At 39.6% G+C, this 27,908-nt stretch overlaps 1 protein-coding gene and 1 long non-coding RNA gene across 14 annotated transcripts in view; one reads left to right on the top strand and one right to left on the bottom strand.

The window, feature by feature from the left end:
• The window catches only part of SYNE2 (spectrin repeat containing nuclear envelope protein 2), a 323,976-nt gene that overhangs the window by 101,930 nt on the left and 194,138 nt on the right, over positions 1-27,908 (bottom strand). For 8 of the 12 annotated variants that reach the window (XM_060418145.1, XM_042252596.1, XM_015097110.3 and 5 more), the window contains 9 exons: positions 27,022-27,159; positions 21,055-21,240; positions 19,323-19,445; positions 17,968-18,150; positions 14,831-14,962; positions 11,441-11,638; positions 10,760-10,834; positions 9,432-9,542; positions 3,790-3,906 (listed from right to left, as the gene is read on the bottom strand). In XM_060418145.1, coding sequence (XP_060274128.1) covers positions 3,790-3,906; positions 9,432-9,542; positions 10,760-10,834; positions 11,441-11,638; positions 14,831-14,962; positions 17,968-18,150; positions 19,323-19,445; positions 21,055-21,240; positions 27,022-27,159 — 1,263 coding nt within the window. Of the gene's footprint in view, positions 1-107; positions 249-3,789; positions 3,907-9,431; positions 9,543-10,759; positions 10,835-11,440; positions 11,639-14,830; positions 14,963-17,967; positions 18,151-19,322; positions 19,446-21,054; positions 21,241-27,021; positions 27,160-27,908 lie in introns of those variants that run through there. The other 4 variants (XM_042252600.2, XM_060418150.1, XM_060418151.1 and 1 more) reach the window with 1 other exon arrangement.
• LOC105607030 (uncharacterized) lies at positions 172-13,592 on the top strand. 2 transcript variants are annotated; one of them, XR_001434953.4, is made up of 2 exons: positions 172-250; positions 12,578-13,592. It is a non-coding gene; the product is annotated as an uncharacterized LOC105607030 (long non-coding RNA). The 2 variants fall into 2 exon arrangements; XR_006060406.2 differs by having other exon boundaries at positions 10,400-13,592.

The raw sequence follows: 27,908 nt of genomic DNA, 5'->3' as shown, positions 1-27,908 counted from the left end.
AGATTCGGACTTGTAAAGACCTGTAAACGTATAGCATTTCCCCTAGTTAAAAAGAAAAACAAAACAATAAGGGCAGAAGAAGTAAAAACAAAAAGAAACGAAGGCACCTTCACAGGCATAGCAACAATCACGTGACCTGGCGCCCCAGGTTTCCAAGCAGCCAATCTCCACGAACACAGGCGCAGAGTTCCTGGGCAGGGAGGACGCAAACAGGCTGGCGGTTCATTAAACGGTGGGTCCCAGGAGACAGGTGAGTGTGCGCGAGAGGGTGTGCATGTGGGTGTGTGTGTCTGAAACACTGCAGCGAATTGGCCAGTGTTTAAAGTTGCGTGACACATGATTAAGCAATGCTTACATTGCTATGCCCTCTGTTCAAACAGAAAAAAAAAGATCTTTACACACTGGCGGGGACACAAGGAAAATATATTAATACCTCACACTTTTAACTTAACATCTTAAGTGGTTAAGATGATAAAATATTTTAGCTTTCCCTCCTCCCTGCTATCACTTATCTTTCTCTATTAAAAATAGCTTGAGTCAAGTGATAAGCTTCATTAGGGTAATCTGGAAACTTTTCTTGTATTCTTCACTCTCTAAAGTTACTTTTCAGCTTCTAGATACTAAAATATTACCGTGTTAAGGAATGGATGCTTACGGTATAGTATAAAGAAAGCAGGATGTGTGTGATGTGTTTTTTTTATATTCAAACAACTAGGTTGTTTATCAATCCCATAGAAAAATTTCTCCCAGGTACCAAGTAAAAGTATTCTGGTAATTATATGATAGATACTTCCAATTTGGAGGCAAAAGATGAACTGATACAGATATTTGCTTCCCACATCTTTTTCCAAAATACTGAAACAGCATTATTGACCTTTCTAGAGGAATTTTTTTAGGAATAAGGATTTGTGTTTTGCTTTACCAAATTAGTGATATCTATTCAGGGCTTCCCAAGTGGCTCAGTGGTAAAGAATCCACCTGTCAATGTGGACAGAAGATACTGGCGAGCTACAGCCCATGGGGTCGCGAAAAAGTCGGACATGACTGAGCGACTAAACAACAACATAAACACTTTATTCATTCTGATTATGAGGAAATGACAATGTTTTCTATATAAGGCTTTGCTAACTACATCTCAGCATCTAACAAGGCATAATTTTGGCCAACTAAGAAATGAGAGTTGCTCACAAATATATACCCTATCTCAACTCAAGTACCTATTTCATAATATTTATGGAATTTTGTTTAAACACAGAACTTTTGGTACAATAGAGGCAGACAAAATTGGTAAATGGTAACAAAAATATGCAGGATATGAAAATACCACTCATTTTCACACACACTCTGATGAGGATTATAAGAGCTGGTTCAACAGAAGGGTCCTCTGAATTGTGCTCATTCCCCTTGACCATCTCTTTACCTCACAGATGCCTGCCTTTTCTGCCAAAATGCTACTTCTCCTCTGCTTTAATCAGAGTTTTCTTTAAGAATCACCTTCCTAAGCAAGTCTTCCCAGTACCGTGTTTTCCCTATAGCTAATACGCAGTCGGATCCATATTTAGATTCACCCATTTCATTTTTCTTTTTTAATTCTGATCTTTAAAAAAGCAACTCATATGTGAGTTTACTGTCAGACATCAATTTCTAGTCATCTAATTGCTTCCTAGTTTTCAGATTTTTTCAGATATTGTTATATCTCAGTGGCAACAACTTTGCAATCCTCCTTTTTGTCACCTGAGATAAAAATCTGTTAACAGTGATTGATTGATTGATTAATTAATCTGTAATAAGAGATTTACCATCTGCCTTTCCTATTTATTCAAAAACATTATTTAAGCGCCTACAACTGCCACAGATGTTAAAAAAAAACAAACGACAAAATCGAGTTTCTTTGCATTCTCTAACTCACTGAATTAATGAGGAAATATGGAAGCTGGAGTACTAATCTTGTTTTTATTTGCTAGTTATTTGAACTTGGAAAGAATCCAAAAGTAATGGAAGACAAAAAGATTATCTGTAACAGTAGAACTTTAATATTTGAAGGTGGTCTGGGAAACGTGCCAGGAATCAGTTCACACCTTATTTTATAGCCAAAGAAACCCAAGTGTGTTTAATGTTTAATCAGTTCACACCCCTCCCATCCCACCACATTCTGAGAAACTCAGGCCTAGACATAAATTACTTGCCCAAGGTCACACAGTTCCAAGATCTTTTAATTCTGAGTCTATATTTTTTCCCGCAGTAGTTGGCCCACTGAGTATCTTCTTCAAATGATAACCCCAAATTTAAAAAGTAGAAATTATTTTAATCAAAGTTTTATAACTGTATATTTTGGAGGGCTAAAAATACATGATCACAAATATGTCTTGTTAGAGAATTAAGTCATCTCTAAAGCATTAATATAAATTAATAATACCCAATCTTTTACTGGGTTCTAGAGCTAAGCTACTGTGCTAAGACTATCTCATATTTTATGCCACAAGCTCATTATTCCCAGTGTACAGATGAGGAAATTGAAGCTTAGAGAAGTTATTCAAACTGCCTATGGTCACTGGATTCAATCCTAGACCCAGGATTCAATCTCTGATTTTGTTATGCCTTGGGGTCTACAAGTCCACATTTTTGACATAATTCTGGCATTCAAGTTAGCCTCTCAGTCAATGAGTGTGACAGTACTTGATTTCTGTACAACACATCGCTGATTTGAGTACCAAGATCCAGTTAAAATGCAAATGAATTTTCTGGCTGTAGCAGTATTTCATGCCAAAATACTAAACCTTTAAATACTTTTCCATCAATTCTACAAACATCTGCACACACCACCCCCTTTTATAAAATGCAAAACTGCCTGGCTAAAGTGCCTAGCCTGCTAAGTCGCTTCAGTTGTGTCTGACTCCTTGCGATCCCATAGACTGTGGCCCACCAGGCTCTTCTGTCCATAGGATTTGTCAGGCAAGAACACTGGAGTGGGTTGTCATTTCCTCCTCCAGGGGATCTTCTGGACCCAAGGATCAAACCCGCATCTCTTTCGTCTCCAGAATTGGCAGGCGGGTTCATTATCACCTGAGAAGCCCCAGAGTGAAGGATCTGCCGTTCTCTGAGGTTCAAACTCAGGACCTTCAGGTTATGAGAGTGATGTGCTGCCTACTGTGCTAAGAGGCAAGATTTAGGTAGAGTGCCTGACCTAAATGCATCTGCACAGATACTAAATATGCCGCTGGGATGGTGTGGTGGCAGCTTATTTGGTGAGCCCAAATCTGCCTCAGTTTTACATCTTTAAATACTAAATATTCAAATTAGGAAGGCAGACTGGAATATTCTGAGTCTGCCTCCTTGCTCCTCCATTTACTAACTGTACTTTTACACCCTGAATTTTGATTTTTCTTTTGTAAATGTATGGCACATGTTAACCTACCTTATTTAATCTGAGGATTAGAGAGAAAACACAAATGCCTTTACTGTAATAGGTAGTTAATTAATATTTGCTCTCCTCCACTTCTGTCACCCCCATAAGTTGAATCTACAGAAAAAAGAAGGGGATACTAATGGAAAGGCTGGTTCATCCTGGCAAGTGGTGAACCATGATTAGTCTGTACTATGCTTAGTCTCCATGTAAACATCTGATGGCAAATCTTCCAGTTCTCCAGCGTGGCAGCACACATGAAGGTGTTAAAGTTCACAAAGACCTCTTGCTTGGTGATATAAAATATTGCAAACACAGAAAGCCTGTCCTCTCTGGGTGCTAGTCCAGGGATTTTGGCAGATGGCCCATCAGCAACAGGGACCTACCTCTGGTGTTTGGTTGGGGCTCAGGGAAAATTCTGGGCCTTGCTCGGTGTTCAGAAGGTCTGGTTCAAGAACCTGTGCCATGGAACTATCACATGTGCTTATTTTCCCAGCTGCCTCCTGTAAAGAAAAGAATCAGAGGTTCAGAAAAGTTCCTGCCCTGAAGCTATACAAGCCCTTTCTGCACCTGCTCAGTTTACAAATCACCTGCTTACAAAAATGTCTAGACTAGTCAAGTACATTGAGGGGGAAAAAGTCTGCTAATTAGGGGAAAAAAATCAAGTTCTTCAAGTTTATCTTTATTTGAAGACTTAAATCTCCAAAGCTCTGTGGTTAATGAGGAACACATAAGAAATCCAGAGAATTAGGTATTTAAATGAATTATTATGAGAATTAAACAAATAAGATTATGTGATAAAAGTCCTATTTTCAATAATGAAGGAAAGATGAAACTTTAAAATTTGGGAACAACTATCTTATCCAGGCACTTCATGAAAAACATAACCAAATCTCTATCTCACTGCTAACAATGAATTCCAATTGTATCTAATATTTAAATGTAAAAGATACACCATATTCTTGAAGAAAATATGAGTGAATCTGTTTCCATTCTAAGAGTGGGAAGGAACTTTTAAAGCTTGACAATAAAGGGAAAAAATGTTAGTATTAACAACATAAATAACATATGCCACAAAAAGACATCATAATCTAAGTTAAAAGAGAAATAACAGATTGAGATGACATCTCGCAAACTGTTAACATCTTTAATGTATTAATTATTTTTACAAATAAATAAGGAGCACATCAACTTCTACGTAGAAAATGACAAGTGGCATGGATACATGATTCATAAAAAAAGAACATGAAAGCCAATTCACACCTGAAGTGATAGACAACATTCTTAGAATATATGCAACTTAACCCACTGGCTATTTTTAACTAAGGTTGAAAATATCCAATATTAGCTTGGGGTCAGGAAAGAGGCATTTCCATGCATTCTGGTAGAAATAAAATTATTATCTTTCTAGAGGACAGTTTAACAATGCGTGTCACATTTTAAATGGATGTACACTTTGATACATTTATTAGGTTAATCAAGGTTAGGCAAGGGGAAAACGAAACTTCTACAAAAGACCAGTGTGGTGGGAAAAGTATCCATATTGTAATTAACCAATCTTGACTGCTCTACTTACAAGCTGGGTGATATTGCACAGATGAACCTGGACTCTCTGAGCCTCACCTGCTTCATCTTTAAAGTGGTAACACAACCCAGCTCACTCATTCCTGTGATTAGTAAACAAGATGATATATACAAAGCACCTAGTAAGTCCTAAGAGCTCCATGTACTGAAAACAGTAACTGCTATTAGAGAGGCATGAACCAAGAACTAAAGGTAAAACTTAGATAAAACTGGGAAGGTAAGTTGGGATCATGAAAAGTCTGGAATGCCAGGCTCAGAACACTGCATTTTATTCAGTAATCAGAATCTAGGAAAGACTGGAATTTAAATGAACTGCTTCAGGAAGATCCATCAGTTAAGTATAAGATGTATAAATGATTGGAGGCTACAAATCCACTTAGAAGAGTCCTCTTAAAGTCTAGGGAAGAAGTTAACAATTGCTTGGAATAGGATGATGACAAAAATAATGGGAGAAGAAGGATGTAAAGACTGAATGGACACCACTTGAGCAGTAGCCATAAAAGGCCAGACAAACGAGGCACCTGAGATGACGCTGAAGTCTGTCTCAGATACTGATAAGACAGTTGTGCCACTGACAGACATCGAGAGATTATGAGGAAGGGTAAGCTTTGAAGAAAAGTTGGTAAATGGTTTTGAGAAAACACATTCAAAAAGAGAAATGTATTTGGATGGTAGAAATGTGGAACAGATTTACAGGAAAAATCAAGACCAGAGATTTAATTTGGGAATCTGTGGCATAGAGGCGACTACAAAACTTATGAGAGGAGAAACTGCCATGAGACAAAACAGAGAAGAAAGAAGGCGGTAAACCACTGGGGGAAATGCCCACTATGACAGATGGGTAAAGAGAAGGAGCTGGAAGAGGGGCTGCAGATAGATGAGACAAGAACGTATAGAATTAATAAAGCCAGAGGAACACTGCATTTCAAGAAGGAAGGGGTTGCTACTGCTAGAGGTCAAGAAGGATCAGGGCTAATAAAAGGGCACTTCAACATGCAAAATACTAATATCATGGCATCCAGTCCCATCACTTCATGGCAAATAGATGGGAAAACATGGAAACAGTGATAGACTTAATTTCCTTGGGCTCCAAAGTCACTGCAGATGGTAACTGCAGCCAAGAAATTCAAAGACGTTTGCTCCTTGGAAGAAAAGCTAAGACCAACCTAGACAGCATATTAAAAAGCAGAGACGTTACTTTGACAACAAAGGTCCATCTAGTCAAAGCTATGGTTTTTCCATTAGTCATGTATGGATGTGAAAGTTGGACCATAAAGAAAATTGAGCGCTGAAAAATTGATGCTTTTGAATTGTGGTGTTGGAGAAGACTCTTGCGAGTTCCTTGGACACCAAGGAGATCAAACCAGCTAATCCTAAAGGAAATCAACTCTTTAATACTCATTGGAAGGACTGATGCTGAAGCTGAAACTTCAATACTTTGGAAACGTGATGCAAAGAACTGACTCATTGGAAAAGACCCTGATGCTGGGAAAGACTGAAGGCAGGAGAAGGGGACAACAGAGGATGAGAAGGTTGGATGGCATCACCAACTCGAAGGACATGAGTTTGGGCAAGCTCCAGGCGTTGGTAATGGACAGGGAAGCCTGGCGTGCTGCAGTCCATGGGGTTACACAGAGTTGGACACAACTGAGTGACTGAACTGAAAATTAATATCCAGAAGTCAATGGCAGTATAAATATAGCAAGGGGCAAAATCTCAATTACAAATGGAGCTAAGAAAGAGGAGCACCAACTAAAGACATTTAGCCATAAATGAAAGAGGAAGCACCATGAAATTGATCTGGAAACCAGGATCAAGAAATTCAACACATTAAAGTAGCATATTGAGGGCTTTCCAGGTGGCTTAGTGGTAAAGAATCAACCCGCGAATGTCGGAGACGCAGGTTTGATCCCCAGTTCAGGAAGATCCCACAAGCTGCGGAGCAGCTAAGCCCATACGCCACCATTATTGAGCCTGTGCTCTTAGAGCCCGTGAGCTGCAACTACTGACCGGTGCCCAGAGCCTGGGCCCTGCACCAAGAGAAGCTGGGGCAGCACTAACAGAGTGGCCCCCAATCCCTGCAACTAGAGAGAAGCCTGGGTAGCAAGGAAGACCTAGCACAGCCACAAAGAAACAAATAAATGACAAAGTAGCATAATCAGCCCAGTACAGACGTCAAAATGTAGAAGATAAAGTTCCTGCTTCTCATGAAACTGTGTCAGATCGATGCTTAAAACTGTGATAAATTATAATAACTGAGGTTCAGAATGCTATGGGAAAACAAAGGGAAAGAACAGGGGGTTCTTGGAGGTGGTGGGAGTTGAAAAGTGTCTTTATGGATGAGTAGGAAGGAAGTCCTTAGGCAGATATGGAGAGAAGGGTACCCGTGGAGGCAGAGCAGTTTCTAAAGAGATGGTCTGGGCTTTGGGAGGGATAGGGCAATGGGGGAAGGAACTTATTAGGGAAGGGAAATCTGAACACTTTGGTAGAGAGGAAAGGACACAACCAAGAGGCAGAGATTGAAGACCCTGGCATAAGTGTCCCCATGCCAACTATCAAAGAAAGGATTGGCCTGGGAGCTGGGCAGGGTCAGCCCTAGTCAGGAGGCAGGTGAGGGGGGAAGTGTGGATCATAAAGATGCAGAGATCCTTTAGAAGCAAGAGAAAAACATCGTCTTCACATCAGCATGAAATGATTTTCTAATGTGAGTGCCTTTGCCCTCTATTTTGAGAGACTGAAGAAGTTTATAAGCTCACAAGGAGCAAAAAGTTGTTATTCATTCACTAAGTCAAGTCTGACTCTTAGTGACCCCATGGCCTGCAGCATACCATACTTCTCTCTCCTCCAGTGTTTTCCAGTTTGCTCAAATTCACGTCCATTGAGTTGGTGATGCTATCTAACCATCTCACCCTCTGCTGCTCCCTTCTCTTTTTGCCTTTAATCTTTCCTAGCATCAGGGTCTTTTCCAATAAGTTGGTTCTTTGCATGGCCAAAGTATTCAGCTTTAGCTGCAGTCTTTCCAATAAATAATCAGGGTTGATATCCTTTAGCATTGATTGATTTGATCTCCCTGCTGTCCAAAGGACTCTCTTCAAGAGTCTTCTCCAGCCCCCCGATTAGAAAGCATCAGTTCTTTGATGCTCAGCCTTTACAGTCCAACTCTCATATCTATACATGACAACTGGAAAAACCATAGCTTTGACTCTAAGAACCTTTGTCAGCAAAGTGATGTCTCTGCTTTTAAATATGCTGTCTAGGTTTGTCAAAGCTTCCTTCCAAAGAACAAGCACATTTGAATTTCATGGTTGCAGTCAACCATCTGCAGTGATTTTGGAACCCATGAAAGTAAAATCTGTCACTGCTTCCACTTTATCCTCTTCTATTTGCCATGAATTGATGGGATTGATGCCAAGAGCTTAATGTTTCGCATGTTGAGTTTCAAGCCAGCTTTTTCGCTCTCCTCTTTCATCCTCAACAAGAGGCTCTTTAGTTCCTCTTCACTCTGTCATTAGGGTGGTGTCATCTGCATATATGAGGTTGGTTGGTATTTCTCCCAGCAATCTTGATTCCAGCTTGTGATTCACCCAGTCTAGCATCTCACATGATGTACTCTGCATATAAGTTAAATAAGCAGGATAACAATATACAGCCTTGACATACTCTTTTCCCAATTTTTTTAACCAGTCCATTGTTCCATGTCCAGTTTTAACTGTTGCTATTTGACCTGCATACAGATTTCTTAGGAGACAGGTAAGCTCTGGTACTTGCACCTTTTTAAGAATTTTCCACACTTTGTTGTGATCCACACAGTCAAAGCCTTCAGTATAGTCAATGAAGCAGAAGCAGGAGCAAAAAGACTTATTTCATTAATTTATCTTCCACACTACTTTGTTCAAAAAGAGAATTCTCACCCTCAACTGCTACCCCCAAAAGAGGCATGTTAAATGCTTTAACCACATTGGTCAACCTTTTAGCTGCTCCTTTAACTGTTTTTTTTCAGTTTGGATTTTCACTTGAGGTTTCCTTAGGTATGTACTTACAGGCTTCCCTAGTGGCTCAGTGGTAAAGAATCCACCTGCCAATAGAGGAGACGTGGGTTTGATCCCTGGATCAGAAGACTCCCTGGAGAAAGAAGTGGCAACCACTCCAGTATTCTTGCCTGGAAAATCCCATGAAGAGGAGCCTAGTGGGCTACAGTCCATGGGGTCACAAGAGTCGGACATGACTTAGGGACTCAGTAATAACATTATCACTGAGCTCACAAAAGAAATGCAACTAATACTCAGCTGTCTTTGCTTTGTGCAGAGGTAGCGCTAAGAAGTTTAAAAAATTTCACCCATATAGATTCCCTCCTGAAACATTCTTTCAAACAAGAAACTCTTTGCTTTGACTTGCTATCCCTGCCCATCCCCACCCCCAAGAAATGTGACCCACACAGTATTACCTGAATGATTGTTCCAGAGGACGAGGATGCCCTGTCCTCCTCCACGTCCTTGTCGTATTTCCAGAGTAAAGACGGGAACCCGGAAGACGGCTCTGCTTTCTTATCTCCACTCTAACACAGCAATCAATTGATTAGCAGAGGGAGGTGATTTCCTACCATCATAACAGCATCCTCCTTATCTCTTTTATGTAACACTCAGCTTACCAGGCAGTATAATTGCAGTCCTTCATTCCACCCCCTCCTCCCCTTTCCCCGCTATTTATCATTGATTTCTTTGGCTAACTACATCACAGGAGTCCAAATGTGGTTGCTCTTCCTAAAGCCAAAAAAATATTCTTAAAGTTGGGAGTCAGTTCACGTCCTACAAAGGGGACCTTTAAAACAGCACTTTAGGAATTTCATCTGCTTTGGTAAATGTAATCTCAAAGGCTCTTTAACAACATGTATTTTTTTGACTGATGTCAAAGACAAACAATGATTATAAACATATCAGCTCAGAGGCAAATCCAGGTCTCGAATTAGAATCATACTGAAATGTACTCTTATTTTGGCTCCAGCACCTCCTTCATTTTCAAAATTTTCTCTGCTATGAAGAGATAGAATCGGATCACAAAGCTGTCTGACGGTCAGAGTATATAAGCCTCACTCCTCCTCATCTGAGCACTCAGCCCACGTGTCCCATTGATATAGTGAAGGACTACAGGCTATTCTGTGTGACCGTGGAGCTACTGAGCAATCTATGAAATGTGCAGGAAGAATGTCTGCTCATTACGTAGGCGACACTAAAAACCGTCAGTTGCTGCAATTCTCTTCCCTTTGGCTCAGACCCATTACTGCTTTAGTTCTTAAAGTATGAAATGGAAATTGACATAATGAGAAAACTGGTAAAGGTCTCATTCAACCAGTTCTGATAGGAGAAGTAACATAGTAGGGTTAGTTGCTAACACCGTTCTTTGTGTCCTTGGCAGTGCTGTCTGACTGCAAAAGTAATTCAAATACGGAAAGATAAAGCCACCAGGAGTGCCAGCCAAACAGCAAAGTCTCAAAACTCCAGAGAAAGTACTCAGAAGTCAGGATATGACAAAGAGCTTCATCTTCTCCCTTCTGCCAACAAGTGTGTCTGAATTACATTTATCCCACTCCAGCCTGAAGTAGGTGTAGATGCACTTAAACATTAATAACATAAGATAACTACTTCAGTCACCCTTACAAAATACTGGCATCGAATTTAAAAAATCCTTATGTTTCCATTCATTTTAAGATCTTCTCATTGACCTTTTAGAGATTACGCTTCTAACAAACTTGAACGAGAAAATCATTTTCCTTACTTCACTCTTCAGAGAGCTCTCTTCTGCCTCTTCCTCGAGTGCTGGCAGGAAGGACACGGAACCCGTTCTGTTCAACTGAAAGGCACAGCACAAAGACCTGCGGCTGGGTTGCTGTTCAACGTCATCAGGATCCCGGTTCGGCTGCTTTTTTATGTAGCTAATTTTTTACTCACTTTATCCAGGATGCCCACCCACACAAGCAGCCTCTGGGTTTAGCAACTCTCAACTCATCCAGCCAAATATCATGACTCGGTCAAATCTTAGATCCCTTTCATTTGCATTGCCTTCTGTGGCCCCTCATCAAACAATTCAAGAATGCGATTCACTGATGTAGATTCAAAGTGGGCTTTGAGAGGTGCTGGGCCCATTTCTGAGTTTGCAATGGGCTCACAGCTTGGTAGGAAGACACTTCAAAGGGTGGCTGCCACCCACCCACCCATGGGATTTCATAAGCACCTTCTTAGGTAACTTGGGCATAAGAATTCTGGATTGAGTCCAGCACAGACACACCCTGAGAATTAATATTCACTTGTGACTATCTCAGGCAGAGTATTTCCATTTGAAGAAATTTCTTTTCTATAGGCCATAAATATAGAGGCCATAGGTTTTCCAGATGAAAAATACTACCAATTTAAAGCTCTTGTGGAATGTGGGACCATTGTTAACTATAGCCATACCCACCTTCCACTCAGAAGCATCCTTCTCAGCCCCTGCATTCTCCTCGGATGCCCCGACTGACACCACTTCCTGTTCTAACTCTTGCTGTTTTTGTTGTAAATGCTGGTGAAGGTTTAGTATGGCAGCCTTCAAGTCCACCAGCAGGTCTTCTTTCTTCTGATTCAAGCTCAGAATCTGCTTTTCCATGTCTTCGATTTCTCCCTATGCAGAAAGAATGTTTGCATTGGTTTGGGATGTCTAATGCCTTTGCCACAGAAGCCTGCTGCATTTGGTGCAAGGCCTGAAGTTTTTTCTATGCTGAGAGCTTGCACAGCTATGAACTAGTCCCTGGTACAGCATAGTTCCCTTCCCTCCAGTCGTTTCTAAATGATCCAGGGAGGGTTTATGATCTCCTTCTAAGATGCCTTAGCCTCACCTGACACCCTGTCAATCAATTGCTGGAGGTCAAGTGGTGGCTCAGAAATCTGTAACAAGCCCCATCGCTGACCATGGGGTATAGCCAGGGTTGCCTCACCTCAGTGGCCATAGGACTGACCAGCCAGAATCCACAGGGGGTAAAAAACCACACTTTAACAAACTTCCAGAAGATCTGTATGCAGACTAACATTTGGGAACCAGAGAGAAAACGAGGCTAGAAATCTCACACTTTTATTGTCACTTTTGAAGCCTTCTTTAGTTTTACTAAATTCATTTGCTTTTTTTCTTATAGCCAAAGCTTCCTACCATATGGGAATAAATAAGCAGATAAAGGTGCTGTGAAGTGTAATTTGTTATGGGGATGATGAAGAGATGATTCCAAGCTTTATAAGGTTAAAAAATTTGTGTGACTGATATGTGGGAATAAAATGTCATACATGGGCAGTAGAAGTGCAGACGCCCACTGTCTGTCTAAGAGGATTACAGAGTCATAGAATCCTGGATTTGGACATCCTCCTCTCCAGTACTCTGAAAGGCATCATTCAAAGCCTGAACTGTATCAGAAGACAGCCCTGCTCCTTTTTAGCAGAACTTCATGTACTGAAATTTTGTTCCTAACATATTCTTTAAACCCTGTGTTCATTCATTCCTTTTTTCCTCATTTCTCCTTTCCATCCATCTATCCTAGAGACATTGATAGAATCATCATTTTTTTTTTTTAAGAGACAGAGAAACTCCACCTATGAGTGAAAGTTCTGAAGTCCAGAGAAAGAAGGTGATTCGTCCAGAGCTGCAGCCAGTGACAGAGCACAGACCTGGACTTCTGACACCCAGCCCCCATGACTCCAGTGCTACCGCACACGTTCTGACACCATACCCCTATTCTGTCTGAAGTGAAACTTCTTGCCATTGCTTTGGGAAATGATAACTTAATTCAATCTGAGTTGGCTGTGGTGTGTCCCTTTTCAATAAGCACTAAACTTCAGAGGTACAGTGCCTCCCAACAGATATAACACTACAGCCGTTAGAACAGCACTTAGAGAAACAGACCAGTCTCCAGAGCCACTGGCATTACGGAGGTAGAGAAGGGCACAAAGCTGCCATTCTCAAAGCGGCATTTGCAAACCCCAGGAGGTCTGCACTCTATGAGGTCAAGATCATTTTCATAATAATACCAAAATGTTACTGGCCTTTCTCACTGTGTTGACAGTATATCACATTCACTGTGTGATGTAGTAAAAGCTGCTGCTGCTGCTGCTAAGTCGCTTCAGTCATGTCCGACTCTGTGCGACCCCAGAGACAGCAATGGTGGGTAAAACTACTGACGTCTGGTAGGAACCAAGGCAGAAACATCAACTGTATTAGCATTACTAGATGCTTCATATCTAGTAATTTAGCATCATACTAAATTTAGTAATTTAGTATCATGAATTTAACTGTACAAAAAGCCAACTTCAGTTAAGAATCCTTGGTAAAGAACATGTATTTTTAATACTCTGTTTGACAAAGTGGGAAGCCTGCATAAAGCACTTCTGTTGTACACCCAAGTTTAATGGTTGAGGAAAAGCACTCCTGTGATTAAGTTTCAAACTGACCTATCCATTTTTTTTTCATGGAATACTATTTTTACTTGAAAAAAAGACAGTTGTTAAACTATACATACATATGTATATAATACACATAAAGATTTTTCTGAAGAGGTAACATCTGTAGATGTTAATAAATGTGAATTCTTTAATATTGGCTACTGGGATGTGTCATCATTTGGAGGATCTACATAACAAGTCAAATACGTGTTTTCCAAATGATCAAGCATGATGCTGTAAAATGATGCATGGCTGGAGATCCATTCCAAGTATAAGACAGACTGATGGATTTTAATGTAAGACTATGAAAGTTCACTGACATGGCTCCAAATTCCATTTCGCAATGAACCTGTGAGTGATTCTACTTGTCAGAGTTTAGTGTTGTTTCAAAGGATGTCCAAAATTATTCAAAAGCATTATTAAAATATTTCTCTTCCAATGTATGTGTCTTTGAGAGGTTGGATCATCTTTATACGCCTCACACAAAACTATATATCTCAAAAGATTGAATGCAGAACCAGGTGAGAATCTAGCTGTCTTCTAGAAAGCCAGATCCTCATTAGATCTGCAAAAATGCAAAACAATGTCACTCTTCTCACTATATTTTTTTCCTGTAAAATATAATTTCCATTAATACTTAAGGGGTTACTATCAATATTTTAAAATAATAGATATATTTACTTTTCTGAACTTTAATATACACAAAAGCTCCTTGGAGTTCTTGAATTTTTTAATGTAAAGGGAAATTTGACACTTTTATAATACTGAATCACTAACACATTGAGTCTGCCTTATTGAGTCCAACACTTAATAGCTTGTGTCATCTTAGACTTCCCTGTACTTCACTTTAGACATTAAAGAATTTGCCTTATGACTTGTAGAAAGAAAGTGGTAAAACCTGGTTTTGAATACCACAGCAACTGCTTGCCTACACCAACTTGATGGCAATAGAGAGGTAACATGCAAACCATTGTACCTGGGCCTGTAGGACATTGTTAATTATGGCATATGGTGAGACTGCTTAGTATATGGAACTCTTTATTACAACAGCATTCAGTCTTTACCTCTAAAGCCCAGCCTGCATCCCTATGTCAGAACGCTAGCTGGGAAGTCAGGTTGTCCAAATACCGTGTGTTATATCAGCTTCTTTGGTACCAGCCAAATGCACCAAGTTGAGGCTAAAGACACTTGAAGAGACTTCCATTATGATAATTATATAATAACCTATTTAATGAAATAGGCATAGAAAGTAATCATATACATCAAATACCTTCAATTGAAAGAGAGAAGTAGGAAATAAACTGTATCATCAAAAACGTTTCTAGATACCAACAGCTTAGAAGTGAATGAACTGCTGGACAAATGAGTGAGACAAATGAAAGAAACATACCTGTACTTGTGACAGGTTGGCAGCTGGGTCTGTTGACATATGTTCATGGGAGAATTCAGCTGGATAATTATTTAAGATCTGCTTCAATTTTTCTATTTCTTCATTGCATTCATTTGTCTGTTTTATGACTATCTATAAATAAACCCCCAAGAAGAATCTGTTACAATCCAACAACTAGACCAATGGGTTCCTTTCAATACCTATCCCTGTTCCAAACTCCAATCAATTCTATCAAATACACAACTACACAGTTTTTAATAGGGAACGGTAGTCTAAACACAGAGAACAACATGTGCAAAGCTGGCACCTGACCGGCTTGCTCTACTAGATGCCAGAGCACCTTGGGCAATGCTGGGAGTTGAATTAGACATATATTTGCTCTTAAGTTATCCCAGTGTAATGGGCTTATTCTGGGAAGCATTTGATAGCATGTAAACAAAATGGCAATGGCAGCCCACTCCAGTACTCTTGCCTGGAAAACCCCATGGATGGAGGAACCTGGTAGGCTGCAGTCCATGGGGTCGCTAAGAGTCGGACATGACTGAGCGACTTCACTTTCACTTTTCACTCTCATGCACTGGAGAAGGAAAAGGCAACCCACTCCAGTGTTCTTGCCTGGAGAATCCCAGGGGCAAGGGAGCCTGGTGGGCTGCCGTCTATGGGGTCGCACAGAGTTGGATATGACTGAAGCAACTTAGCAGCAGCAGCAGCAAACAAAGTGGCTAAGTTTTATGAAACTATTGATAGTCATGTAAGACATTTAATACATATCCCCTGTCATATTTCTACACAAAGAGGTGACAATCCTAACTGAGAATGGAAAGGACAAGTGATTTGAGAAATGATAGATTTTCCTGGTACAGACACATCCTCACCTGGTACTCTTTGGGATCTGTGATGTATGTTTTTATGGTAAGAGGTTGAGGCTTTAGAGTTTGAAGAATAAGGCAGACCAGAACAATATCTGGAATCTGGTGTTAAGAGCTTGAACCTACCAGTGTGCTAAATGATACAATCAAAGTGTGATGAAAGTCAAAGAAACGGACTTGAAAAGAAAGTCTGGATATTTCCTTGGTATGCTTCACAATGAAACTAAATGCCTTTTGAAACTACAAAGTTTCTGGTCAACACAGAATTCTCCCTTATATTTTCTTTAACATTTAACTATAATTTTAGCCACAGGCTAGAAATGAATAACTATGTTCACTGCACACACCTGTTTCCCAGCCCTCAGTAATGAGCTACATCCCATTACTCCCCTCAAAAGTAATTTGTCTTATTTTCTACAATGAGAGCACTTACAATATCTAACTAGAAATTAAAAGAAATGCACCATATTCTATGATTTTCATTACTATCAGTTTACTTAGCTTTGAAATACCTGAGAAAATATCTGATTTCCACTAACACAATAAGATGGAAAATTTTAGCAGCACAGCTTGATATCTAACTTGGTACAAAACCTAATTTCCTCTTCTATTTCCCCCTTTTATCTTGTGAAGGAGTCATTTTAAAGCATAGTCAGGACTGTTATTTTCTTTTTCTAACCGAGAGACCAATAAAAAACAAAAAGATGAAAAATAGATCAAACTTTCTATCATTGCTTTTTGTTTTCTCTTTATATTATTAAAAAAAAAAAAAAGTACATTAAGTGCCAGGTCTTTTTTCTCCCTGTGGATGTTAGGAAATAACGTCACCCAGATCAGTAGCTAGGCCAGAGAGACTGTGAGCTAAGACTCAAACCAGAGATACAATATCCTCAAATCTTAGGAGAACAGAGTGATCACCAAATGTGAATGAAACTGAAGAGGGAGAAAGAGATAGCAGTTTTCTTTCTATAACCAGGGGATAAGTGGGAAGGAGGAAAAATCACTTTTTCTCCTACCCTGACCCCCTAATCAACAACAGTAGGCAGAATGTGGGAGTCTACCAAGAGGGTTGAAAAGTCCGTGGCTCTTTCAGGAACTTTTTTCCTATAGGAGTGGTTGTTGATTTAGGAACACAAACCAAATGGGGTCGCAAAGAGTCGGACACGACTGAGTGACAGAACTGAACTGAACTGAACCAAAGTAAAATGCAATTTCTATAGATTCTTTGGCTTGAGATCAATCAAAATGTAAGAATAAAAAGAAAGCCCTCAGGGAGAGGCTAGAAGATGCCATCAGTTAGAAAGAAGAGACTCTAATATGAAGAATACTACTAGGAGGCGAGAAACCCAAATTTTTGTCTTATTTGTACATAAATTAATCCTGACACATGTTAACTCTGGTATTTTATCAAATCACCTAACCTTGGGACACTAGTCTCCTAACGTGTAAAAATAAAATGGCAAAGTGCCTACTTCACCTGCATCATGTTGGTAATAAAATGAAATGATTAAAAGGAAAGCAACTGAGATGTATAAAGAGATTAGTGTTGGGTCCGTCAGCCTCATGTGACTCCAAGTGCACTATGCAGGGTGACTCTTTTCCCAGAGCATTTTACCCATGTAGATCTTTGATTATTAAAGAACCGAATGAAACAGACCGTAACTATGCTTCAATGTCTTCAACCAGAACAAGGGTAAGAGCTAAGAAAAAATCATGTTAGTTCCATCTGAACAATAAAATACTCTCTTATATCAATGCTGGCTCCTGGATAATAATACTGGAAGAGACCAAAAAGAATCAACACAGGCAGTGTCTTACTGTCGTGGGAATTTGATCGATCCAACCTTTAAAACTGGAAACAAGAACTTAGGAAGATGGCAATGACGACCCTGTATGCAAGACAGGGAAAGAGACACAGATGTGTATAACGGACTTTTGGACTCAGAGGGAGAGGGAGAGGGTGGGATGATTTGGGAGAATGACATTCTAACATGTATACTATCATGTGAATTGAATCGCCAGTCTATGTCTGACGCAGGATGCAGCATGCTTGGGGCTGGTGCATGGGGATGACCCAGAAAGATGTTATGGGGAGGGGAGGTGGGAGGGGGGTTCATGTTTGGGAATGCATGTAAGAATTAAAGATTTTAAAATTTAAAAAATTTAAAAAAAAATAAATAAATTAAAAAAAAAAAAAAACTGGAAACAAAACCAGCTTTTGCTGAACATTTTCATCCAACAGGCTGGCTGTCATCACAAGCCACTCACCTTTAACAATTCATTTTGTTCCTGAGTCACGTTTTCCAACAGTTTTATGTCTTGTAAAAGCCGATTTGTCCGCTGAAACACAGGCAGAGGTTTCATTCCTGTCTGGGGTAACCTCAGTTCCACTTGGTAAGACACGATTGCAGCAATGGTTTTCTTCATGGGACGTATATTTTCCAGTATCACCTTAGATAAACATGGTACACAAGTGGGGGACAAAAAGGCCACTCTTAAATCAATTAAAAATTAAACTTTTGTCCTTACAGTTTTGAAACAGTTTCTTAGCTCAGGTTGAAAAGAACTAATATTACTTGTGATCTGGTAGTTAGGGGGTCTCAGGAAAGAATGCCCGGGGCAAAAGTACCCTCCAGCACAACATGACGCATTTGGACAGCCTTTCCTTCCTTCTCCCCTCCCACCTCTGTCTGTAGAACCATTGTTTTGCTTTCTGTGTTGTCGCCAGGCAGTGAGCCATGTAAGGTAGGTACTGCCCCCTTACAAACTCTCACAGCAACTGCACCCAGCACAGGGCTTCCCACTAACAGACCCTCAAAAAATGCTTACTGCACTGAAGGGATAACTATCCTGTCAAATTTCTTAAGTCTCAAAAGTATACTTCTATTTCACTTTAATGACATCCTGTCCATAGAAATCTGGATTTACATAGTGAATAAATTACAAGAGCATATTCACTTTACTAAGCATTTCATATACATTATTTCCTCTAATGTTCATAACTGTCCTAGGAGGCAGAGATCAAAACAGGTAAGGAAATTGGGTTCACAGAAGTTAGAAGACCCACATGGGGACACACCACGAAGAAGCAGGGTTGGGATTAGAACCCAGGGCTGCTTGAGCCCAAAGTCCACACTCTTAACTGATAGGCTGAGGGGGAACCAACATCTGCCTGCTGTTCAGTATGTCCCAGCTTCTGCGCTAGAGGCTCTGTACATGTTATAATTGTCCAACATAATCACTGCATAACCACTGCATAGTCATGAAAGCAAATCCAAGAAATATTAACCAATCGTGTAAAGGCAAAGGGGCACAGCAGCTGAGGCTGGAACCCAATTCTCCTGACTCAGAGAGTAAGGAGGCGTAAGCTCCTAGACTATTAAACAGTTAGGTTTGACTTGAAGGAAAAACTGCCAAACCTTGGAGTTTTAGGAAGAAATTAACTGAAAAAATAACTTATAGGAAAATGATCTTTATACAGAGACCACTATGAATAGGATTTAAAACATGATATTTATAGACATTTTCAACTTGATCTTGCTCTTACTCACATATTATTACATATTTTAAAATAAGCATAATAAGTACTAAGAGAAAAGATTTTTAAACAGGTCTATGCTTACCTCTCCATGCTTAAGATGTTCTTCAGGTGAAAAGTCAAATATCTCTTTGGATAACAGGATAGCTTTGATTTTTGAAACTCTCTTCTCCATTGATTTTACTTCTGCTTCAATGGCAACCACATCCTAGAATTTCATAAACAAAATAACACACTCATGCAGTGTATGTTAATCATCTTTATAAAACACAATTTGTTGCCATTTATTTTCATGTTTAACCAAAACATGTTTGCCACTTGTAGCTCTTAAAAATGAACAAAGTGCTTCACAGATAAAGTAGATTGTTTTCAGTAAAAATACTGTTCTGTTAGTAATGGCATGTAACACCACAAACCACTGCATATAGTTGCTGGTTAAAGATCCTCGAGAGGCCAATATTTAATTATTTATGCTATGAGAACAAAAGCAGAATGCATCTGAACCAATTTTAAGTAAACTGTCAATTACGTGCATACTCTTTAGATTTATCTTTGGAATGTGCTCAAACACTTGAATACAAGTGGGTCTAATGTTGAAAAAAAATTCTTACTACTCTAAGTAGAATGATACGGTCACCCTTGGGAAACAAACACACAAGGAGCTAGAAAATTGACAGATTTTCTTGCCAATTCCCTAACTAACTGTTGTTATGTGCAGCATCATTAAAGTACCTTATAACCTACTCAGGTTAACATAAACAATAGATCATTTGTCCAGTGACTATTCTCCTGTCAATGTCAACCTCTAGAACATGGCCAAAACATTAAAGTAAAAATGCTGCAATTTTTGCTATCAAACCCACATATTTAAGAACATGTGCTATAAAACCTACATTTTAAAGTCCACTCACACTGTAAGAGGGCCTTCAGATCTCTAGAGCTTAATGCAAATAAACTGCAGCAAAAATAAGGTATGCTTAATAATGAAGGGAATAGAAAAAACTACATAGAAATTGACAAAGGGTTTCAAATTATAGCAATTTAGAGCCATTCAATACAGGACAAACATAACTCTACAAGCAAATGAAGCAGTAATTATAGTAATTTATAGTGATGTCTTCATATTATGAGAAGTTCAATCATATTGAAATTATTTTCTGCACCTTACATTTAAGAAAGTATATAAAAGTATATAATGCATTTTATGGTAATTTCTGTGAAAAGTTGTAGACACATTTAACAATTTTGGAATAAGAATATTTAACAAGTATGATTCTCTGACGTTACTTAAGTGTATTGCAGGGAATGTAACTGAGAAGTAAAAGGTAAATTATTAAGACTAACTGCATCTGCCTTTGCCGTGTGACTCCATCCTTAGATAAATGCCTCACACGTTTCAAGCTAAAATAAATAAAATTATTTAAAAGTCCAGTGGCTCATATATAGCATCCCCTCAATAAATATTTGCTATAGGTCACGGAAGTCTTGGGAAGTTGTCTGCTTTAATTCCCTCTTTGCTAATTTGTGCTTTTAAATCAATAATATCTCCTCTCTGACAAAGAGAATACACTGAGCATATTTGACCAAGGTTCTTCCCTTTTAAAAGACCACTTCTGAACTGCGAATGGGGATATGATTTTTTATTGTAGTTTTACTATAGGGCACAAAGTCAAGTATCATTCAAAAAATAACATAAATTTAAAAATATATATCAGATCAATGTGTCTTTGTAGGAACTGATTGGCAGCATAACTCTAATTTACCAAATGAAATAAAAACTTAAAATAAGAAGTTACATCTTTATAGTGCCAACTTACATCAGCCATTCGCTGAATCTGTGGAAGATTTTCTGTGATTCTTTGCTGTAAAGCTGCTACTTGATGACTTAACTCTTGTATGGACTGTGCTAAGTCATCTGTCTCAAAAATCGCTGACAAGTCTTCGAGATCCGTAAAAACTGAATGTAAAAGAGTGTGCTTCTGTTCTGAATCTTCCAAAGCCATCTAGATAACGGAAAACATAAAAAATGATAGAGAAACATCAAGATATTAGAACAAGGTAATCAATATTTAAAACAGAGGAAATTCTATAACTATGTATGGTGATAGATGTCAACTAGACTTAATGTGAGTGATCATTTTGCAATACATACAAATATTGAATAATTCTATTGGACACCTGAAACTAATAAGTGTTTTATGTGAATTATATCTTAATTAAAAAAAATTAAATCAGAGAAAATCTGGATTTGTCTCAATATTTCAAACTCCTGTTCATTTCTACTTTCGTGATAAAACACTGGAAAAGACTTTGATGCTGGGAAAGATTGAGGGCGGGAGGAGAAGAGGGTGATCGAGGATGAGATAGTTGGATGGCATCACTGACTCAATGGACACGTGCTTAAGCAAACTCCAGGAGATAGTGAAGGACAGGGAAGCCTAGCAGGGTACAGTTCATGGGGTCACAAAGAGTCAGACAGAACTGCACAACAGTGAAACTGAACATTCCTCTCAGTGGCAGTAGTGACTATGGACTGTCTACCCCATTTCAGTGGGCTTGCAGCAGCTATCTTACAGCACCTAGCCCTGCTCCTCCACCATCATTAACAGAATCAGAAACACCTGACCTGTAAGTCCATCCCTCTATACATTTGGAATTAAGGCCAGGAAAGCCATTCAGTTGGCTGATTTGTAATTTTGGGAACATGGGCTTCGGAGAAATATATAAATGAAGCCGAGATGAGAAATGAAGAGGCAGTCCTGTGGCTTGCCAGTTCTGGTGCCAGTCTCCTCCTTCGCCTTACCACATGGAGTCACTGACTTCTGTAAGACAACCCTATATAGCTTGAGGTGACTTGAATAACTTGATACCAAAGAGTTCTAGCTGATAAAACCAAATAAAAATGGAAAACATCCATTTTTAAAGTCTCTCAGTCTCTCTTCCTTATAATTTTTCTTTTTTTCATTTTAATAATTACAATCATTAACTTTCAAACTTAAGATATCAAAATATCTCAGCCACCTGTTGGAAATGTTCAACCCGATAATGTTGCCTTCGGATAATTTCATAAAAAATAACTGACATGAGAAAGACCATGCAACTAGAAATCTAGTCATTTCCAGACTAGAATCAAGTCTAAAATTAATCAGGTTACTGACTTCATTCAAAATCCCAGCAGAAGAAAACTTTAAGGAAACCAAAACTAAAACCAATGCTTTTTCCAATAATACTATTTACAGTAGCATCAAAAAATACACAGGTATAAATTTAACAATTTAAAGAGAAATTAAAGAAGACCAGAATAAATAGAGAAACATCATGTTCTTAGATAGGAACAGTAAATATGGCTAAGATGTAAATTCTCACCAAACTGATCTAGATTTAAGTCAATCTCACTCAAAATTTCAACAGACCTCTGCACAGATACAGTAGCTGATTCTAAAACTTATATAACTTGTATGGAAATGCAAAAGACTCAGATTAGCCAAAACAAATTTGGAAAAGAAGGACTAAGTTGAAGAATTTATGCTCCCTGATTTCAAGACTTACTACAAAGCTGTAGTAATCAAAGTTGTATCATATTGGTAAAAGAATAGACACATGGATCAACAGAATAAGATGGTCCAGAAACTGACTCACATATATGACAGACAGGTCATTGATTTTCAACAAAGCACTGAAGTAAGTCAAGGGTGAGTCCTTTCAAAATGTGGTGCTAGAACCATTGGCTACCCAAAAAGAATAAAAGTGAACCTTTTATTGAACCTTTTATATGAACCTTCACTTCATAACATACTAAGAGTTAAACCTATAAAATTTCTAGAAGATATGAGGAAATCCTAGTGACCTTGGGTTAGAAGATTTCTTAGATACAATACAAAAGAATAATACATAAATGAAAAAAATATTTATAAATTAGACCCCATCAAAGTAATAACATTTGATCTCTGAAATATAACATTGAGAGAATGAAAAGACAAGCCACAAACTGGGAAAAAATATTTGTAAATTACATTTCTAATAAAGGACTGGATTTTAGAATACTGTATAAATCACTCTTATAATTCAATAATAAAAAGACAGACAACCCAATTTAAAACTGGGCAATAAAGAAAAACTGAACAGACTTCACAAAGGAAGTGTACAAATGACAAGTATACAAATAAATGCTCAAATAAATTAATCATTAGTTATTAAAGAAATGCCATTTAAATCACAATGAGATACCACTACATGTCACTAGCGTAAAATATAAAAGACAGAAAATATCAAGCGCTGACAAAAATACATTATAATCAATTAGAACTCATTAGTGGGAATGAAAAGTGGTACAGCCATGTTGGAAAATAATTTGGCAGTTTCTGATCTAGCTAAATACTGTAAGAGCCAGCAATCTGTGAAAACACATGTCCACACAAGGATTTGTAAATCATTGTTTTCAGTAGCTTTGCTCATAGGGATTCCCTGGTGGTTCAGGTGGTAAAGACTCTGCCAGCAATGCAGGAGACCTGGGTTCGATCCTTGAATTGGGAAGATCCCCTGGAGAAGGGAATGGCTACCCACACTCCAGTATTCTTGTTTGGAGAATCCCCACGGACAGAGGAGCCTGGCAGGCTACAGTTCATGGGGTCACAGAGCTGGACACGACTGAACAACTCACACACACACAGGCAGTCCCCACCTCCTGGCACTCATGTCCTTATAATCAGTTCCCTTGAAAGTAGACTGAGCTTACTGATACACTTCTAAGAAGATATGGTGGAAATGATGAGCTGTCACTTCCAAGATTAGATTGTAAGAGACCATTTCTGTCTTGGGAGCTCTTCAATATCTTTTAGATTGTTCATGGTGAAGGAAGCCAGCTGCCACACCATGAGGCAGTCTTGCAGAGAGGTTCATCTGTCTGCGAATGGAAGTGGATCTTCTGAGGCCTGCCAACAACCACGTGGATGCACTTGGAAGTGCATCCTCTGTCTTCCTTCACCCAAACTGAGCCTTCAAATGAGACCACGCCCTTGGCTGACACCTTGACTGCATTCTCTTAAGAGGCCTTGAGCCAGAAGCACTCAGGTAAAGCCATGCCTGAATTTCTGACCCACGTGAACTGTGAGATATGAAATGTTTCTTGTTTTAAGCGGATAACTTTAGGAGTAATGAGTTGCACAGCAGTATATGTATATAGCCCCAAACTTGAAACATCCAACTCTCCTATTCAGGGCTCTCATCCAATCTTTTCCAAATCCTACTTTTGCTGCAGGCTACTAAGGGAAGTACAGGGCTTCCTGGTGGCTCAGTGGTAAAGAATCCACTTGCTATTGCAGGAGACCCAGGTTCAATCCCTGGGTTGCAAAGACCCCTGGAGAAGGAAATGGCAACCCACTCCAGTATTCTTGCTTGGGAAATACCATGGACAGAGGAGCCTGGCAGACTACAGTCCATGGGGCTGCAAGAGTTGGACAGGACTTAGTGACTAAAGAACAACAACATTCTACAGTAGGACAAATATTTTCCAAACAGGAACAAAGTGAGGTACTCACATGTAACTATTTATGACTTATCTCCCATTTGGGGATTTACTAGGTTACATTCTGTGGGTATCAGCCTGCATGGCCCCTTGTCCCTACTTCTCCACCAAATAACCTAAATTCTACTCAGTTACAGCTCCTAAACAAAGGCCAGCAAAGAAGGGTGTCCTGAACAGTTTGAGAGACACTTCCACACTTTTACACTGTGTCAGAAGAAGGCAGTAATAGCTCAGCTGTTTTGGGGTGAGTTCATTCTTTTGTGTGTGTGTGTGTGTAGCAGAGTTTTATTAAAGTGAAAAACGGACAGAGAAAGCTTCTGACATAGACATCAGAAGGTGGACGGAGAGTGGCCCACTGAGTTCATTCTTGTACAGTTAAAAAAAAAAAAAACTCCTAAGAAGAATTTGAGAAAAAACAAGCATCATTCCCCTCTTCCGTCTTTGCAAAATTCTTGAAAAGGATAAAAATACAGGTGATTTAGAACAAAAAGATGAAGGACTTCCCTGGCTGTTCAGTGGTTAAGACTCTGAGCTTCCAGGATAGAGGACATGGGTTCACTCCTTGGTTGGGGAACTGAGATCCCACATGCCACTCATGGTGCAGCCAAAAATAAATAAGTGATTTGAAATAAAATACAAAGATGGCATGATTTGGATATGTGGACATCAACCCAAGAGGTGGGGGCAGCAATTACAGGCAAGGGTAGAAAGAAACAAGTAGGTGAAAATGCAATATCTTTGTTACAATTGTTACCATAGGGGAAAAAGTGTGGCAACAAATCTCCAACACCAGGGAGGTATGAAGTCAGCTGTTACTCAGGGACACACTGTGTTACTTAAAAGATATAAAAAAAAGAGCTAGATCAGCTTTTTTTAGAGGTCTGATTACTCTAAAAGCTGTTATAGGATAAACCTTCTCCTAAGAGATTCTTTCTCATGGCTGAATAATACGAGAGAAGGGAAATATCCCTTCACAATAAAGTTTAAGCCAACTCTTGGCATCCAGAAGATTTCTAGCAGTCATGGCCCTGAGTAGGAAAAGACTTTTATTTGTTTTGTCTTTGTAGGTTAGCATGGAAACGCAGGGCATCTGTGGAGCACCAGGAAGGAGATAGGAAATTTAGAATCATGGCGTGCTAGTACTGGAAGGAACGACAGATTAGTTTTCTAACGCTATATAACTAATTACCACAAACTTAGCAGCTTAAAATAAAACAAAATTATTATCTCATTGTTTCCATGGCTTATGAGTCCAGGCTTAGGTGGGTCTCCTCAGCTCAGGATGCCACAAGGCTGCAATCAAGGTGCCATCAGACTGTGAGTTTCTCTGCCAAGTTCATTCTGATTGTTGGTAGAATTTAGCTGTAGGACTGAGATTCTAGTTTTCTTGTGGGCTGTTGACGTTGGAGGCTACCCAAGGGTCCTGGCCTTGGGGTCCTTTCATAGTATGCTATGCTATGCACGTGTGCTCAGTTGAGTCCAACTCTTTGCAACCCCATGGACTGTAGTGCACAAGTCTCCTCTGTCCATGGGATTTTTCAGGCAAGAATACTGGGGTAGGCTGCCATTTCCTCCTCCAGGGGATATTGCTGACCCAGGGATTAAACACTTGTCTCTTAAGTCTCCTGCATTGGCAGGTGGGTTCTTTACTACTAGCGCCACCTGGGAAGACCTCTCATGGTATGCGGTCTTACTTATTCACTCCGGCAGGAGAATCTTACTCTAGTCTGTTACCAGGGAGTTTTAAAATCATATATCCATGATCAGTCATGTATTCATGGGAGTGACTATCCCATATACTTTTATCTATATGCTGTAGCTTAATCAACAGAGTGACTCTCCCATCACATACTCATACTCCTGCCCACACTCAAGAGAGGGGGATTATACAGGTCATGTACACCAGGGAACAGGACTACTGGGAGCTGCCTTGGAATTCTATGATCAAAACCATCACCACCATTCAGTGCCACATTCTCACTTCATGAATGGGGAAAACCATGGCCCATGGAGGACACAGTGACTTATTCAAAAAATCATGACATACTTACGAGGACACAAAGAACTAGATCCTGGTCTCCAAAATCCCTATCTAGAGCCTGCCACTCTCCCAAACTTCCTTCTGCCATTTGGCATGCTTCAGGATAAGGCTGTCTTTTATAGGAAAGACGCGGGGAGGAAAGCGTCACGATGGTCAGGCTAAGCCATTAATCATTATATACATTCTATGACACCCAGCAAACAATGAAAGAACACTCACCTGAAGGGTGCTAGCATGGTGACTCAGTGTCTTTGAAGAGTCATAGTCTGAAGGATCAGCCAGCAAATGACTGGTATTTTCTATCCAAGCCTCAGTACTCTTCAAAAGATCATGATATTCTTCCATCTTAATTGTGGCCTGTGAAAGAGAGGCAGAACCAAACTCAGTCTGATGCCTCCTCCTTGAGTCAAATGATTCTTAAATAAAGAATTGGTTGCTGTGAGTCAGTGGTGTCAGGCCTAACAGGGCTCCCTGCCCCTCAGCTGGGCCACTTGCCCACCCCCTCCAGCTTTCAATCCTTCAATCTATAAACTGAATCCCGGCCACAAGTGGGAAGGATTGAAGAAGTGGGAAGGATCCCAACACTACAGGCCTCAGCAAGGGTTCCAAGCTAGTTTTGCAACTGGCCTGGTTCCCATTTTATGCTCCATTCTGAAAACTGGGTTTCCATTTTGTTTTCCTGTACAGGGCCTTGTCCTGCAGCATCTAAGTCCTTCTGAGAGTAGGTTCCTGCCTTGCTCTTGCTAGATCACATGCACAACTCATCCACCATGATCCTTACTTAGGGGGAGGGCGGGGGTGTCTTGTTCCTAAATGATGTTCTCTTTCTGGTTCTCTCCAGGGACATTTGAGATTGCCTGCCTCTTTTACCTCTTGAGAAGTCTAATTCTCACCCAGAATCCTTGTGTGCTCTGGCTTATTTTTAAAGCTTTTTTTTTTTTTTTCCCCATGTGGACCATTTTTAAAGTCCTTACTGAATTTGTTACAATATTGCTTCTGTTTAATATTTTGGTTTTTGGTCACAAGGTATGTGGGATCTTTGCTCCCTGAGCAGGGATCGAACTCACACCCCTTGCACTGGAAGGCAAAGTCTTAACCACTGGACT

The sequence above is a fragment of the Ovis aries genome, chromosome 7 (genome assembly GCF_016772045.2).
Source record: "Ovis aries strain OAR_USU_Benz2616 breed Rambouillet chromosome 7, ARS-UI_Ramb_v3.0, whole genome shotgun sequence".
NCBI classification, from domain to species: Eukaryota; Metazoa; Chordata; class Mammalia; order Artiodactyla; family Bovidae; genus Ovis; species Ovis aries.
This window is presented reverse-complemented; position numbering and strand designations above follow the sequence as displayed.